We start from the raw sequence: 18,781 nt of genomic DNA on the forward strand, positions 1-18,781 counted from the left end.
GTAGTCATTTCATAAACATTGTCATTGTGTGTGTCAGAAGTAGTCATTTCATAAATATTGTCATTGCTCTCCGAGTGAAATTCAAAATATTTTTATCTTCATAAACTTATAATTACATTATTTTGTACACATCATATCAATATGATTGTGAAAATTCTAAACAGTTCCTGAGACTAAAAAAAACCCATTTTCTATCGTTTTTATCAAAATACAATGTATCATACAAACTATCTACCTTTCTCTGAGAAAATCTATGAATTCTTTGGATGATGTTTGTCCTTGTTTCATATTATGATTCAAAACAAAAAATCCATTGTTTTTCTCTCCCTGAAAAGAAACCAACACAAACTTAACCAGCTGTGTTAATCTTTCATTCCACAATAAAACTTATGTACGGGTAGCGCTCTCGCTTCTCACCGCTGCGACCCGAGTTCGATCCCCGTGATCGGCAGTGGTTGTATGTAAGAGGGTGTGGCGGTCGCCCGCTCGGACACGTGGGTTTCCTCCGGGTACTCCGGTTTCCTCCCACATAAATGACCCCCTAGCGCAAACATCCGAGCATCAAAGGACCCCATTGGAAATAAGCTTTCGAGCTTTCATGGGTTATCCTTGGTATTTATGTATGTATGCTTGTATGTATATACCAAATAAATATTTATTTATTTATTTTATTTAGTCTAACATGACATCAAAGCTCAAAGGAATATGAGTGAAATCAACGCTTGATGAGCCATATATCATACAACATTAAACAAAAATGTTTTCTTGTTGTTGTTCATTTGTCAAAAGGAAAACATATTGTTGTGGGATAGTCAGAACTACTACTGCAATCATTACACAATGTAATCATGTAAGGCCATCATTAAACAATTTTTTTTTTTTATGTACTCCGACCAACATTTTTCAAGGTGGGTAGGTAGGTCGTTTTTTTTTGTTTTTTTAAGAATAATGTCATGAAAATCAGATTAACAAATTTTCTGATCTTTTCATTAAGCATATAACGCTGCCAGTTTAGAGTATTCATTTGTCACGGATGATGACCTTTACAGTTGTTAATAAATTAACACCCTTTTTATTACCACCTATCGATTCTCCTTTTAAAAAAATCCAGAAATGCTTTGTGGTTTGACATTCTTAATCGTAATCACTTAAACACTTTAATGTGACCCATTACTATCCAAGTGAATTGCATGATGACAGTAATTTACTCTTAAATAAGATATGATATTGCCCAATATATATTTAATGCCGACTTCTCTGCATCATTCAAATTTTTGTGACTATCATGTTCCATTCATATGTTTCAGTTTAAGAGCAAAGTAAAAGTGCCTTTCGCCTATTAAATTGTCATTTATGTAATCCCATATCAAAATAATACGCATGCTTTTTCAGAAATATAGACCATCAGTTTGAACGCAGACTCGTGGTCCATCATATTTCCCACAATAAGGTAAATCACGTGATTTTTAATATTAGTAACATGGCTTTCAAACATTTGTACACAAATACGATCAGGCCTTGAAGGGGGGAGATCATAGCTTCTTGTTGGTAGATGATGTGGTAATATGGATCCGTGATGCGATACATTTGATCAAGGACATTTTGAATAAAAAATCCGCAAAACAACTAGGCCTAATAAAAAAGTGGTCTAAAGTTTAAAACTAATTTGGAGAAGTTCTATTTTCTAGGGGGGGGGGGGGGGGGGGGGGGGGGGGATTTCAAAGTGTTGAAAAAATGATTGGGTCGGGGCAAATAGTTTAATGTCAGTTGTCTGACAAAAAACTAAATTCACATAGTTTTTACCAAGACCCCACCCTCCTTAAAACTAAACATGATTCATGAATGTTGAAACTAATCGATTAACAGATAAAAACATTGGAGTATAAATAAAACATTATATACCTTTTGTACTGTTTATTCACAAATGAAAGTGTACATATAAAAACTATTAAATGTTCATTGTAATATTATGTGGTTTTTAACAGTCACTTGTATTTTTTCTTTTTCCACTAAAGTATAATCGATGTCAGTTGACAGAAACTTAATATGCGAGTTTTTACCCCCCCCCCCCCAACTATTTGAATTTAGATCTTAATCCAACATCGACCTTTTGATCTTGCCCCTAAAGCATTTGTAAGGTTTACCCCTGATATCACATAACATTTATATCTCTGCAACCATTAATTATTGAATATTCCAACAAATCATAATTATCAGTAGTTATAGATTTTAAAGTTGATCAGACTAAAAACAATAATACATTCCCTTCAGAAAAAGTTAAATAACACTTATCCATGAAGTTAATATATATAGAATAGAATATATTTATTCACCAATCAAGGGCCCTCAGGGAGCATTACACAAATTAACAATTAAACATTATAACTACATGATACAATTTACACATGTGTACCATAAACACATGTTAAGGGTTTCTACATTGACATAGGTATTGAATTCTCATCACAATACTGATTGGAAAATGTACTGTACAATAAGTGTGCTATATGGGAAGTAAAGTAAAACAATATTATAAAATGTTGTCACAAACACAGAGGGTAACAAGGGACGGTGCCTGAGCCAAGTCGATCAGACTGGCAGTCTTGTACCCTAAGTGTTTGAGACAGCTTATTTACAGTATACACAAAAATAAATACACGATACCACAATATGTACACATGCATACCATATACAGATGTTATATATTCAAGACAGCTTACTTGAGTATTGTATACAATTAAATAGAACTACACAATACGATATTCAGATGTATTGTTAAGGCCGGGTTTCTACATCGACGTTGGTCTTGAGTTGGCTTATAATACTGATTGAAAATGCGATGTACAACAAGGATGTTACATGGGTAGGAAAATGAAACAATATTATAAAATGTTGTCATGAATTACAGGGGGTAATAAACAATATTATAAAATGTTGTCACGAATACAGGGGGTACCAAGGGACGGTGCCTTTGCCAAGTCAATCAGATTGGCAGTCTTGTACCCCAAGTATTCGAGACAGCTTATTTATAGATGTGTTTATTTGAAAGCGACAAGGAGTAAATCAGGGTTCGAAATTAATTTTTTCATGCACTAGTCCATACGGACTAGTCACTATTGATGTTCACTAGTCTGCAAAGCATTTCACTAGTCCGTCCAGTATATCATAACAAATGATCTTCATTTTATTCAATAGTATTTAATGAAACCAAACACATCACAGTTGCAAGCAATTCAGTTTCTGACACCGACAGAAGAAAAAGACCACCATACTTGATTTTGCTTTCAAGATTTTCAGAAGCATACAGTAATGTCCGAGTTAATCCTTTTATAAACATTCAAGATTTTCAGAAGCATACAGTAACGTCCGAGTGGTTAGAGCGTTCGCCCCGCATGCGGTAGACCAGGGTTCGAATCCCGGCCGCGACAGACCTAAGTCGATAAAAAACAGGTAGTGACAGTTCCATCGCCAAACGCTCGGCATCAGGTGTGAATGTCACGGGTCCTCGGAGATGACCTTAAAAACGGATGACCCGTGTCACAGTAGGTGTGGCACGCTAAAGAACCCTCACTGCTCAATGGCCGTAAGCGCCGAGCATAGGCCTAAATTTGAAGCCCTTCACCGGTCTTGGTGACGTCTCCATATGAGTGAAAACAAGAGGCCCAAGGGCCTAGAATCGCTCTTCTGATAAATTGTACAACCCCACCATTTCTATTCTTAGCCTCTTAGTATTCTAAATCTTTAGTTAAATCCTAAGAATTCAAAAAAAGTAGGTCAATGTGACCTACTTTTTGGTTTACATATTTTGAGAACCCAAGAAATATCAATTGACAAAGTTTGATGATTTTAAGCCAATTAGCATCTGAATATTGAAATATAGCTGTCAAATTCTAATCGTAGGTCATGGTGACCTACTTTTTGGTCAGCGAACTCCGAACATGCAAGACCCATCAACTGACAAAGTTTGATGACTGTAGGTCAAATAGTATCTGAAATATATAAATATAGCCGTCCAATTCCAAAAGTAGGTCAAGGTGACCTACCTTTTCATCAACACCCTTCAAACATGCAAGACCCAACAACTGACAAAGTTTGATGACTGTAGGTCAAATAGTATCTGAAATATATAAATATAGCCGTCCAATTCCAAAAGTAGGTCAAGGTGACCTACTTTTTGGTCGAAACCCTTCGAACATGCAAGACCCATCAACTGACAAAGTTTGATGACTGTAGGTCAAATAGTATCTGAAATATATAAATATAGCCATCAAATTCCAAAAGTAGGTCAAGGTGACCTACTTTTTGGTCGACACACTCCGTTGACTCAAGATGCATCAACTGTCAAAGTTTGATGATTGTAGGTCAATTAGTGACTGAAATATATAAATATAACTGTCAAATGCCAAAAGTAGGTCACAGTGACCTACTTTCTGGTCAATACACTCCGAAGACTCAAGATGCATCAACTGACAAAGTTTGATGATTGTAGGTCAAATAGTGTCTGAAATATAGTAATTTAGCTGTCAAATACCAAAAGTAGGTCACGGTGACCTACTTTTTGGTCGACACAAACCGAAGACTGAAGACGCATCAACTGACAAAGTTTGATGATCCTAGGTTTTACAGTGCCCAAAATATGCATCTAAAATTGAAAATGTGAAATTTGAATATCTGCAAAATTCAAAAAGTAGGTCACTGTGACCTACTTTTTTTATAAATATGTTTCAAGGCCTCAAGATGCATCAACTTACAAGATTTAATGATTCTAAACCTCTCGGTATTTGAAATAACAACTTAAAATATATCTATAAATGATAAGCCATAAAATTCAGAAAGTAGGTCACGGTGACCTATTTTTCAGTTGACGCATTTCAAGGTCCCATGATCCACCAACTGACAAGTTTTGATGATCATAGGCTTCAAAGTGTCCAAGATATGCATCAAAATTAATTTTAAAATAAATACCTGCAAAATTCAAAAAGTAGGTCACCGTGACCTACTTTTGAGACAACTTGACACAAGGTCCTAAGATGCATCAACTGTCAAAATTTGATGATCCTAGTCCTTATAATGACTAAAATATCAAAGATTTAAGGAAATATAAATTTAGGTCAACTTTGAAGTGACCTTGAGACCACACCCTTTGCCCCAGGGTAATGCCTTGAACAATTTTTAATCTACAACATATCCTCATCCTTATGTGTAAGTTTGGTGATAATCTGCCCAGTGGTTCTTGAGAAGAAGATTTTTTAGCAACCACTACTTTTGTTTGTATTTTCCTGATTATCTCCCCTTGTTAAAGGGTCACATCCCTCTATTTAGTATGTATGAAAGCCCTTGGGCCAATGATACCCTGTAACAAATTGAAAAAAATTGGCCAAGGGGTTCTTGAGTTATAGCCCTTTTTCTAAAAAGTTTACGCACACCGCACAAATGGCCATAGCATTAGCTCTTTGAGCCTTCGGCTCAGAAGAGCTAAAAATTCTCGAGCGAGACGTTAAGCAAGATACAATCAATCAATAAACGTCCATAAGTGCGTTCAAGATCGACATTCCCGTTGATTTCGTGCTCAGTTCTTAGAGTCACAAGAGATTGAAATTTTATCAATAAAGTCAATGAAATTCACTCGATTGACCAAGCCATGAGCTATAGTGTTACTAACTCCTGTGTTAGAGTTGCGAATGACGAGAACATGTGCGCACAAAAGTGCATGTTCTTGCAGTTCGTACCCATTTTCATGGTACGTACTCAGCATTCATAATCGGAAGGAATTTGTGCTTGTTCTAAAAACGGCGGTCTCGAACACACTCCATGTGTTTGAAAGATGTCATAGTTACACAAACACTTAACCATGCAGGTAATTGTCCATAAGTTCAAACATCTAAGAGACTCAGACAAATCTTGCTAAAATCTAAACCAATTCAAGATTGATATCCGGATTTTCACTAGTCCGTACGGACTAGTGCTATAAAGAGTTTACTAGTCCGACACGTTTTTTACTAGTCTCGGACTTACGGACATGAGGTAATTTCGAACCCTGTAAATTATACATACTAGTATAGTTAAACAACCCTTAGTATTCTATATCCCTGTTTTTAAAATCATTTTACTGATTTGTATGAGTATTTGTGCATTTTCATTTGTCATGAGCCAGATCAACTTTGATCATTATTCATGTTACAAAAGTTCTTACAGCAGTTATTTACCAATTCATATAAAACATTTCTTTCTTCCTCATTATGAGAACATGACAGTAAAAAAAGATTTTCATCATCAAGTGTATTGGTATTACATCTACAGGGGTCGAAATTAACTTTCCCAACCACAGGCTAATTTTAGCCTGTGGGTGAAAAATCCACAGGCTAAAATGAAAACCTACAAGCTAAAATAAAAATAAAGAAGCAGTGCTCTTTTACATGTTTTTTTTAATCAATGATTTTCCCCCATTACTGAGCCTAGTAGGTCAACAGGCATCGTTTGGACAAGACACTAAGTTATGTAAGTCATATGGTGCAATGTTTAGGTCTCTTGATCATCGTACCTCTAATTAACAACCTGTTTGTTTATCACAGGTCTAGATCCAGTCTTCCAATTGCATGCCACATCAGGGTTGTCACTAGTGATTTTTCAAAGCGAATCCCGGAATCATGGTTTTATAAGCAGCATGATCACGAGCCCCATTAACTTTTTTGATAATCGTTTACGCGGTGAGCAGTGCACTTGTGTCATCACTACAACCCGATTGATTGTTTTCCGCCACACTCAACAATGTTTTCAGTTATATGGTGGCGCCCAGTTTTTATTGGTGGAAGAGAGAACCCAGATACAATGTACCTGGGAAGAGACCACCGACCTTCCGAAAGTAAACTGGGAAACTTTCTCACTTACCGGCGCGAGCGGGATTCGAACCCGCGGCGAGAGAGGTGAGAGGCCATAAATTAATTTAGATGGACATTCTCATGATTCTAATAAAATTGACTACTGAAAGACTTGGTAAAACATAGACTCCGATTTTTTTTTTAGATAAATAACAAAAACCTCATACTTGGAATTCAATTTAATCACCCCTATAGGTGAACAGGACTCGTGGCACATGTTTATATTTTTCACCATAATGCGATGTCCGACCTCTAAAGAATTTGTTTGACTCCGACTTTCTTAAAAAATCATAAAAGAAAAATCCGGATAGAAACGGTTGTTGAAATCAGTCGTTCATGTAAGCGTTTGTATGATTCAGAGTGCAAGTCTAAGAAAAGCGAATACCGCACAACTGTCAAAAACGGATACGATCATGGTTTGTAAATCACCACTCGCTAAAATTTTCGAGTGTCCACTATTTTTCAAATGTACTCGCATTTTGCGAGTATTTCTCGCTAATTTCGAGCCCTGATCTAGTACAATGTCTATCTTGTCTAGGAATGCCTTGGTATCGGCCTCTTTCAATATTAAATCTATGAGCCAATATATATCATTATAATATACATCTCAGTATAGCAGATAACATAGACGTGTATAGTTGAGTTTCTCAATAAAATATGTTAAAAACTAAAATATACTTGAAATTCCTGGTACATTTTTCAAAGCATCAGTATCATCTGCTATACACGTCTATGTCATCTGCTATACACGTCTATGTCATCTGCTATACATGTCTATGTCATCTGCTATACACGTCTATGTCATCTGCTATCTGCTATACTGAGATGTTTTCAATGAATCAAATATTTTTCTTATTTGATTAAATACATAAAATGCTAATCATGAAAGTATCTATTAATTTTTTTTTATTTTTTTCTTAAGGTAGCTCACTACACTAAAGCTTATACTCTGTATGACACCACGTCACAAGATGGCGATTTAAATGTTTTGTGAAATTATTTGTATCAATCGACTTGTTTGTCTATCATCGTAGCTCAGTGGTTAAAGCATTGGGCTGGTGAATCGCAGATATCGAGTTCAAATCCCCCAGAGTCTTTTGTTCATGTGTGTTAAATTGATTTTTTTGAAAATCGTGTTTTTATCCAAATTTGTATATTTTTTGTCTTTTTGGCATATATACTTATTGTATATCATCATATCTTTTATAATTAAATCAATTTGTACTACTGATTTGAGAAACTATTTCTGGGTGTAGTGAGCCACCTTAAATTTTACCTATAATTTTTTTTCTCCCTGCATTGTGCTATTCACTACAACTGGCGTGTAGACAACTTGAATAATGCTACAATTACATTGAGTGCTTTTCATTATTTCAGGATGTATCATATTTCAGTATTTATAACAAAGGCCTCAGTACTATGTGTAGACACTCTCAGATAGCTCTCCCATGTACACCTTCAGATTAAAATCGTCTTAGGTATAGATATATCTAACATCTATATAGCTATTAAAGTCCTTAGCAAAGTAATTGTCAAAAACAAATAAGCATTTGTGATTTTTTTTTAAAAGTATCCCTGTCATTTCAGTTTTTCCTCTGACGAGAATTTTGCCTGCTTATCAAACAAGAAGATATTGGATTTAACAGATAACTTGGAGGAGACATGAAGATATTGGATTTAACAGTTAACTTGGAGGAGACATGACTGCTCTCTTGAATGTGTTTGGTTTGACTGACATACATGTCTGAGAACGTGATTGTGTGATGTCACGATCTAATATCACTGTCCAGAAACTACATAACACCGAATTAAACGGAATTTTCCTATATAAAAATCAGGTTGGAAATTACTGATACTTAATCACAAAGGAAATTCGTGAATTCTTTATTTTGAAGGAACACGTGAGCTTCCATTTGGTCACCTGTAACTTTACAGGGATGCAGCTGCTACACCCCCTTTCCATCCTGCATGTTGTTAACGTGAATCGACGGATTGATAATGGATGCGATGAGGGAGTACAACACACAGCATGCAGCTTTATTATTTTCTCGATTAAATGAAGAAGTTTGCATCAAATAATCTTACCCAAAAATGATCGCCAAACGATGTCATCTTGATGCTAGGTTTTGAAGGTGTTATAGAAAAAATGGCGATTATTATGATTTGGGGCGCATGCGCATTCTTTCGTGTCTTATGCGTGTAAACGTTTTATTTTTCAAGCACCTTTTTGTTGTCAAAGTTTGAAGACGGGGGGATTTAAACCGTAAAAAGGTACAATAATGTGTTCATGACACTATCGTTAGGATGAGCGCAGCTAGAAATAATCGTAGTAAACAAGAGTCGTCGCTGACCAATTTAGTGAATACCTTGGTACGGTCTAAGGCTAACCATAAACCTTGACCACAGGAGTCGGCAATTTTATCAAAAATATACATATATGAGAAATGGACATACATACTAGTTAATACCAATGAGCTTCGCGAGCGCTATTTGTGTAATTAATGCCACCTGTGTGCGGAGGTTTTGTTTCAGGGTTGTTTTTGTTTGTTTGTTGGTTTTTTGTTTGGGAGCAAATGAAGTTTTGTAACCAGGGACAATATACTAGTTAGTTATATAGGTCCCTGATTGTAACATTATCTTCATGAAGTCACTTTGTGAATTTGCAGAAAGGAAAATGATGAAGGATTTAAACCATAGAAAGGTACAATAATGTGTTTCATGATGCTACCATTAGGGCAAGTGCAGCTTGGAATAATCATAGTAAATGAGATTTCGTCACTGACCAAATAGTGAATACTGTGCTATGGTTGTGAAATAGAAACAATTAGTTACATATTTTAAAATATACTAGACCTGTATGAAAAATGAAGGCTATCTTTGATTAATTAACCTGTTTAGAATGTCCACAAAGAAAGTAGAAACTTGCTAGGCCTATTATTGTGTGTATCAAATTTAAAAGGCCTGCTTCACAATTTTTCCAATACACTTTCTGATAAGCTAAAATGCTGAGAAATGTACAGATTTTTGGCATGATATTAGGTTGAGTTTTAAGGGTAGCTGTTTAAAGATTTAGGGCTCTATCTGTTGTAAAAATTGATAATCAGTTTTGTGCACAAATAATATGGTCCATGTGTGTAAATATGCTTTGTTATAAAATAGAATATTTATTTATTCACCAATCAAGGGCCCTCAGGGGGCATATACAAATTAAACATTATAACTACATGATACAATTTACACATGTGTACCATAAACACATGCTAAGGGTTGCTACATTGACATAGGTATTGAATTCTCATCACAATACTGATTGGAAATGTACTGTACAATAAGTGTGCTATATGGGAAGTAAAGTAAAACAATATTATAAAATGTTGTCACAAACACAGAGGGTACCAAGGGACGGTGCCTGAGCCAAGTCGATCAGACTGGCAGTCTTGTACCTTAAGTACCTTATATTGGTGTAATCAATATATAGCACATTTGGAATTATGCTTGGACAAGTGCATCTTTATTCATTGTATAGACTAAGTAATGTTGTACATAAATTAGAATGTAGCAAGGCTGGCACAAAAAGTGCTTAATTAAGCTGTTACTGCTAAATTATCTATTATATGAATTATTTACAATATTTGAAGAACTTGAAGTCAAAGTGGATGTGAAACTCCTGCTGGTAGATTGTCTTGTATGTCCAATCAATTTTTATAACGGAGGACTATTTAAAGTCTGATTTCATTTTGGTGTATATCAGAGATTGTAATTTGTTAATTAACAAAGAGAATTATTATTTATTGATATATCCAGAACCACTATATAGATGTAGGAGAGTCCTTTACAGAGAAATGGGACTGAATACGCCTATACACACCTATACAGAATGTTTATCTCAGTATGTCAGCCTGCTGATAATACATAGCCTTATCATCAGTCTATACATTAATATATAGTGTGCTGGAATAGATACTCGTGCTAGATTTCAGATTTCTTCATACTTGGTATGTAGGTTTAAGTATATATAAGTTTTTCTCCTTTTCCCCCATTATTTTTATTTATTATTTTTTTCTTGTATCAATGATTTGACTTGTTTTGGTTGTATATATCATTATTGACCTCGTTCTGTAAACATTCATTAGTGATAACAGAACTTTCTTTAAGTCATGCAGGTATCAAACTCGGTGCACAGGAACCTAACTGCATCTCAGACATTCAATTTTAAGACACAAACAAAAAATGAGCTTGAAAATTGGTCAAATGTTTTAATGACTGTCTTTATGATAAGTTTCTTTCCATTTGAATCCCTAGAAAAGGAATTTAGTTATAACAGTAGACTAAGTCTGTTTATAGCAGCAATTTAATCCATGTGTTCTAAGTTTAGGTGTGAGCACTTTGGCTGGTGCATATGGTAAATTTCTGATGAAGAATATTGAAATAATGATTGTTTAATGATTGTGGAATAATGATTAAGGAGTGTTTTGAAAGGTACCTCTGGAAAGAAATCCTCCCACCCTTTCCACAGAACTATTTGTCACAGTGGTGATTTGATAAAAGAATTCATTGACATATATACCCATCAATAATTCATGTTTTGATATTGTTCACAGAGTGTGATCCGATGTTGGGGATCACCCCACTGTGATTTCAAATCATGTCTCTCTTAAACTGATGATGTCACAATGCATCAACACATGTTTTTTTTAGAAAGTGATCAACTGAGTCAAACACGAAATTGTGTACACAAAAAATAATTTAGGGGTAGAAGGAGGTCAAACAGTCTTCCAGATTTTTTGCATTATGAATACAGGTATTGCCCTGAAATTTTGTCACAACCTCTCTATTAGAGAAATGGATAATCAGTTCACATTTCAACTTAATTGGTGCACCATGACCTACTTTAGGGCTAAAAGTAGGTCAAATATTTACTGAACTTTTTATCATCATAGATACAGATATTGCACCAGTTGACATTTTGTCACAACCTCCCTCTTAGAGAAATACACATGTGACATCAGATGGATTGGTTTGCCATTTGACCTACTTTAAGGATGTTCTATTCAGAATATGTTTGATATCAAGTGCATAATGTGCTTACAGGTTGAATTTCACGGTCTGACGGGCGTATGTTGTACGGTTTGTTGAATTTCATTGTCTGACAGGTGTATGTTGTACCGTTTGTTGAATTTCATGGTCTGATGGGCATATGCTGTACCGTTTGTTGAATTTCACGGTCTGATGGGCGTATTTTGTACCGTTTGTTGAATTTCATTGTCTGATGGGTGTATGTTGTACCGTTTGTTGAATTTCACGGTCTGATGGGCGTATGCTGTACCGTTTGTTGAATTTCACGGTCTGATGGGTGTATTTTGTACCGTTTGTTGAATTTCATTGTCTGATGGGCGTATGTTGTACCGTTTGTTGAATTTCACGGTCTGACGGGCGTATGTTGTACCGTTTGTTGAATTTCACGGTCTGACGGGCGTATGTTGTACCATTTGTTGAATTTCATTGTGTGAGGGGGCATATGTTGTACCGTTTGTTGAATTTCATTGTCTGACGGGTGTATGTTGTACCGTTTATTGAATTTCACGGTCTGACGGGCGTATGTTGTACCGTTTACAGTACTCTTGTTAATCAAAGTTTCAACAAGTCAAACATTTATGATGTCATACATGTAACCTAAGATTACCAGCAATTTTTAAAAAAAATATAACATTATACAAGTTGTACCTAAATACACTTTAGATTCAACAACAATTCATCAGTTGTACTCATTCAGCTATCATAATGAGTTCATACATGTAATTACATAGGACAAGCTCAGAATATTGCTAATTTATGGTCTCTTATAGACACTGTTAGAGTTCCTACCCTTGTCTAATATCAGGAAGTTATTCAGGTCTGTATGCAATGAACTGAAGTTTTCATGTGTGCAGCCTTTCTCTGTCTCTTTCTCTCTCTCTGTCTCTATTTCTCTGTCTCTCTCTGTCTATCTCTCTCTGTGTCTATCTCTCATTCTCTGTCTCTCATTCTCTTTCTGTCTCTCTCATTCTGTCTCTCTCTCTCTTTCTGTTTCTTTCTCTGACGCTCTCTCTCTTTGTTTCTTTCTCTGAGCTCTCTCTCTGACTGTTTCTTTCTCTATGACTTTCTCTCTCTCTCTCATTAACTTTGAAGTTATTACCATATCTAATTATGTATATTACCTATGAAACAGAAGTTGATGTATAAATCAATACTGCAATATAGCTTTGCATGATAAAAAAAAAAAAAATCTCGGACTGATACCTATTGCTTGACTTCAATCTCTGGTGTTTTATGATTTCGATCATCCAGGTAGTATGTTTTCCGGCTGGAACTTTAGAATTAGGAATTCGGGTTCCGGATTGTATTGTATGGATGGTTCTGACTGGGCTTTGTTGGTGACAAATTATTCTCATGGTCATTGGCATGCATGATATCTGTCAATAAAATGAGTTTTTAATGCGTTTGATTTGTGGGTATAATACATAAAAAGATTTATTTAGGACTGGTATTTCTTTGGGTTGAGATTTTGGGACATGTGCATGAAGAAATCTAACATTATTATTCTATTGCAATAGTCAACTTTAAAACTAAGACTTTTTTAAACAAAAGAACGAAGTGAATTCTACAATGTGACTCAGGGACTAGTCTACAGGGTTTTCAACGAAAAGATTCATTTTATTAAACTACAATCAATTTGTTTTTTATCTTTAGAATTGAAGAGTTCATTTGAATATATTAGATAAAATTTACTGTACACACATTAACTGTGTGGGTCTACTAATCAATGATCAAATGAAATGGCCTTGGAGATGGAGAACAGAGTTGTCCCCCTTTCACTGACATTGTATTTTTTACTCTCCTTTTTGTGATTGGGAAATGGCAGTGTATTTATTATAAGACCACACCTGGATAGAACTGTATTCATTTTATAAGTAAAGGTAAGAATTTTCCCCACTGCATGATAAATAGAGATAATTTCAGAAATTAAATCACATGGTGCTAGATTTTATGCATTCGTGAGTTTAAAAAATGAAATATTTATTTGGTTGCATTTTTACATTTTTCCAGTTATTAAAAAACAGAAATGCATGGATATAAAACCATGTTTGATTAAATATAAAAGTTTTTGAATTATGATTTGATATATATTTAGACATGCATTATTTGAATTAACAAAATTCATGTCATATAAACCAAGAATTATAAATTCTAATCACTATTTATAAAAGTTGCAATTGATGTCTAATGATTTTAAAAGGAATAACTACTTTCTGCATGTTGTAAAAAGTTGGTTGGTTTTGTTTTTTGTTTTGTTTTTTCTTTTTCAAATTAGGTAAAAGATTTTTTTTTTTTGGAAGCTTATCTTGGACAGATTATCAGAGTGTGTCATCTGTATAATAAATCAGGACAAACTAAGTCCGTGTGTGGAGGGCGGCCTACACTGCGATGCACGTTACAGATCTTAATGTCAAACTTTCCGTACAGATAACCTAGATATGTGTACTCCTCTCACCGCCTTAGTGACCAAAGCATGGGGAGAAGTAGGGTTGTTGTCGACCTCTTGTCAGAAGATTTATACATCTCAAAAAACTAAATAGTAAATCAAGTAGATGATTTATACCGCAGCTGTACGGTGGTATAGATATAGAGTTTGACGACAAGTTCAATATCAATAAAGCTACTTTTGGTGTCATATAAAAATACATTTTTTTATTTATTTTTTTTAAATTATTTCCTGTGGATGGTTCCTTTTATATCTTTGATATATGTGATAGAAATTATGATGACCTTGCACATAATGACATGATAAATATCATCCTGTGTGTTAGAGTATTGTTACAGAAACTTTTAATTATATTTATAGTACTTTGAAGTTTGTTACATGTACTGCCATTTTTTCATTTACAAATACTTGGTCATTAATGAAGAATTCATTTTTTTGACTTTTCCTCTTGAAGATTTCAAGTTGATTAACTTACAAGATTCCTTCAGTTTAAAGTTAGCCTGAGTGAATGAGGCTGATTGTTTGCTGGGTGTATAAAGTTAGCCTGAGTGAATGAGGCTGGTTATTTGCTGGGTAGATTTACATCATTCTTGTAAATATTGCATGTTTATTCTGATCAGATTGATTACAATAATATTTAAAGAGAGCTCTTAGTTTTTGTGTGCAGTATATTACCCACAGTTCATGTGAATCATTAGGATGCGTCACTGTTTTCGTCTCATTGGGTCGATTTGAATTCCACCCAATAGGAAAGTCTTCACACCCTTGAAAACATTAGATAGGATAAAAAAAAATAGCATATATTCAGATAGATGAGCTTTCTATTTTGAGACTTTACTGTAAATATTTGTTTTGGAAAAGTCAGTGACCGACCACATAATCATTGAAACACCAAGGCATTATAACTGTGTAACTTAAAGTTATACGACAATGCGATTGTTTAGGACGGTGTTGTGTGCAGTCAAATTTAATAAGCATGTGTCCTGATTCCATGTGAAATATCCGATCGATGCCGAGACAGATTTATTGCTGTACATTGTGACCTTTAGTGACTGGCTGCTGTACATTGTGACCTTCAGTGACCGGCTGCTGTACATTGTGACCTTCAGTGACCGGCTGCTGTACATTGTGACCTTCAGGGACCGGCTGTTGTACATTGTGACCTTCAGGGACCGGCTGTTGTACATTGTGACCTTTAGTGACCGGCTACTATACATTGTGACCTTTAGTGACCGGCTGCTGTACAACGTGACCTTCAGTGACCGCCTGCTGTACAACGTGACCTTCAGTGACTGGCTGCTGTACATTGTGACCTTCAGTGACTGGCTGCTGTACATTGTGACCTTCAGTGACCAGCTGTTGTACATTGTGACCTTTAGTGACCAGCTGCTGTACATTGTGACCCTGCTGTACATTGTGACCTTCAGTGACCGCCTGTTGTACATTGTGACCTTGAGTGACCGGCTGTTGTACATTGTGACCTTTAGTGACCGGCTGTTGTACATTGTGACCTTCAGTGACTGGCTGCTGTACATTGTGACCTTCAGTGACTGGCTGTTGTACATTGTGACCTTTAGTGACCGACTGTTGTACATTGTGACCTTTAGTGACCGCCTGTTGTACATTGTGACCTTTAGTGACCGTCTGTTGTACATTGTGACCTTCAGTGACCGCCTGTTGTACATTGTGACCTTTAGTGACCGGCTGCTGTACATTGTGATTTCAGTGACCGCCTGTTGTACATTGTGACCTTCATTGACCGCCTGTTGTACATGACCAGTAACAGATAAATACTGACCTGATCAGTGTCTGCCTCTCTCCACAGTGACCATAGTGGTTATAAAGTGTGACCTTGTGATTAGTGACCTTGGTGGTTACAGAGTGTGACCTTGTGATTAGTGACCTTGGTGGTTACAGAGTGTGACCATGTGATTAGTGACCTTGGTGGTTACAGAGTGTGACTGTATAATTAGTGACCTTGGTGGTTACAGAGTGTGACTGTATAATTAGTGACCTTGGTGGTTACAGAGTGACCATGTGATTAGTGACCTTGGTGGTTACAGAGTGTGACTGTATAATTAGTGACCTTGGTGGTTACAAAGTGTGACAGTAAAATTTAAGTGACCTTGGTGGTTACAGAGTGTGACTGTATGATTAGTGACCTTGGTGGTTACAGAGTGTGGCAGTATGAATGGGCTACTTCTTAATTTGTTTTGTTTTCACTTAGATTTTGTTTAAACAATTTTTACTAAAGATAACGTTAGCAAACACAGGCGCCATCGAAAGCACACCAACATATGAATGTGTTAACCATCTGGGGAATCCGATAAAGTGAAGGCCGCATCAGGACTTATCAAGCCGGCCAAGTGTTCACACTCTTGTTGTGTTTGTTGACATTATGTAAGAAGACAGCACATCATTTGGATTTCTGGATTACAAGATGCCGCTGCAAAGAGTCAAAATGAAATTTCGCTCTCCAAAGAGAGTCCGTTTTGCCATCGATCTAGAGTAGGTAAATGTTTGTCAAAGCTTAAAGATTTGACCCTGCTAAGTCAATTTTTTGTTTTTGTTTTTATAAATGTTGTGATTTCATTTTTTTAGTTAGACAAACATGCAGCAGTATGGGAACTTTATAGAAACTGATTGCACGTGACAACAACTTTAATGTGGGGGATGGGAGTTGTGGTAACTTATGTAATATGCAGATGTCTCTTATTGCATGACAGCTTTAGTGTCAATACCAGTCATATTATTGTAAAATTACCCATGATGCTTTAATAGCTTGCCATATGCATGGTGTTACTGTAATGTCATTTATAGAACTTCCTCATAATTAATAATAATAATTATAATAATAGCCTTTATTTATCCATGATAACACAAATTAGCATATAGCTAGTTTCCATTGTGGTCTTGCATAATTACTGATAAATCTTAATTGTCAGTCTGTATACAAGTTGTTTCAATTTTACTTATTTTGTTGTTGGGTTTTTTTTTTTTGTTTTTTTTTTTAGAGAATTTGAAGGAATTTGACAATGATTTTAAATTTTTGTGTAATAATTTAATCATTTAGGATATGTATATATGAACAACCTTTTTCTTCCATTTGATATTGGACTTTAATAACCGTATTATTCTGCTATGATGGGGTGACCTATTTTTTTTTATTATATATATAGATAAGTTAATACAAGGCAAAATATATAATCATTGATAAATTTATTTACATTCATGGGTCAGTGTTCAAAAATTGAGTTCATCTGTGAGTAGAGTGGGCAGTTCCAGTATAGAACCGGCCCGCAGTTCTAGGAGGTTCAGACCCACCCCCATCCACCAGAATTTCCAAAATATTACAATAACGTTTTGAAGATGACAGTTCTACTATTCTGAATTTTGAGTTAAATGTGCACTCCTCTCCTTTTTATGCAAACTTTAGCCACTTAATTTTGGAAAACATTTACAAGTCAACTTGGGGTCAAATCAGGTCATTTAATTTTGGGCAAAATCAGGTCATTTTAAGTAAATTGTTTAACATGTTAATTAAATAACACTAACTGAAGATTGTGGAAAAGGTTAAAGTTTATGTAAATGCATGTATCATGAATCTATTATCAGTCTATCTGATCCATAATTCACCTCTGTGAGATCGGATGAAATTCAAAACAAAGCAGAATAATTCGCAACTTTCAACGTAATATAATTTTTATACGCTTGTCTTTGGACGAGACATATTATGGTACAGCAATATCTGTCCGTTCGTTCGGGGTTTTCTGTTTCTATTTTCATTTCTCTGTCACATATCAAGCTAAAAATTACTGAGAAGCTTTTTTGTGGGTCTCTGAATTTTGATCGATTTTGACCTCTCTTGCAGGAGTTTGCCAATTTAATTGAAATTTAATGTTTTAGGGAGTGCATATTTGCCGAAATTCTTATCCCTTCCATAGTTTTTAATTGAGGATCTTATTCTAAAGTGTTATGGGTATTGAAGATGTGCATGTGGCACTAGGATTTTGATTTTCTTCAATTTTGAGAAAATGACAGGTTGTCAATGAGGAAATATCACAAAGTTAGTGCATGGTTTGTCCATTTAACTCCTCACAGTTTTCATGTTTTAAAGGCCTGTGTAAAGAACTTGAAGATGGGTATATTGCAAGGATTTTGGTATTCAACAATTTTCTGATTTTCTTTGATGTTTGAAAAATTTAACTTGCAAGCTGTTGAACTTAAACAACTTGGGGAAAATACTCATGGTTTGTCAATCAACCTCCTGTCACATTTTTAAACTTGGACCTTTTATTCATGCATTTGCAAAAGAAAGTATGTTACAGCTTGATGATGGCTGATACCATCTTGAATAAAGTTCTACAACTCTTGGCTTCAG

At 35.3% G+C, this 18,781-nt stretch overlaps 2 protein-coding genes across 17 annotated transcripts in view; one reads left to right on the top strand and one right to left on the bottom strand.

Annotated features, from left to right (window-relative positions):
• The window catches only part of LOC125668348 (F-BAR domain only protein 2-like), a 38,640-nt gene extending 29,563 nt beyond the window's left edge, over window positions 1-9,077 (bottom strand). For 7 of the 9 annotated variants that reach the window (XM_056162750.1, XM_056162748.1, XM_056162746.1 and 4 more), the window contains exons 1-2: window positions 8,964-9,058; window positions 236-327 (exon numbers count right to left, since the gene is read on the bottom strand). In XM_056162750.1, coding sequence (XP_056018725.1) covers window positions 236-327; window positions 8,964-8,990 — 119 coding nt within the window. In that variant the 5' untranslated portion in view covers window positions 8,991-9,058. Of the gene's footprint in view, window positions 1-235; window positions 328-8,963 lie in introns of all 9 variants that reach the window. The other 2 variants (XM_056162744.1, XM_048902329.2) reach the window with 1 other exon arrangement.
• The window catches only part of LOC125669788 (solute carrier family 4 member 11-like), a 52,978-nt gene continuing 43,272 nt past the window's right edge, over window positions 9,076-18,781 (top strand). For 2 of the 8 annotated variants that reach the window (XM_048904558.2, XM_056162742.1), the window contains exon 1: window positions 15,991-16,908. In XM_048904558.2, coding sequence (XP_048760515.2) covers window positions 16,841-16,908 — 68 coding nt within the window. In that variant the 5' untranslated portion in view covers window positions 15,991-16,840. Of the gene's footprint in view, window positions 9,150-15,989; window positions 16,913-17,001; window positions 17,086-18,781 lie in introns of those variants that run through there. The other 6 variants (XM_048904561.2, XM_048904560.2, XM_048904563.2 and 3 more) reach the window with 6 other exon arrangements.

The sequence above is a fragment of the Ostrea edulis genome, chromosome 4, assembly GCF_947568905.1.
Source record: "Ostrea edulis chromosome 4, xbOstEdul1.1, whole genome shotgun sequence".
Lineage (NCBI taxonomy): Eukaryota > Metazoa > Mollusca > Bivalvia > Ostreida > Ostreidae > Ostrea > Ostrea edulis.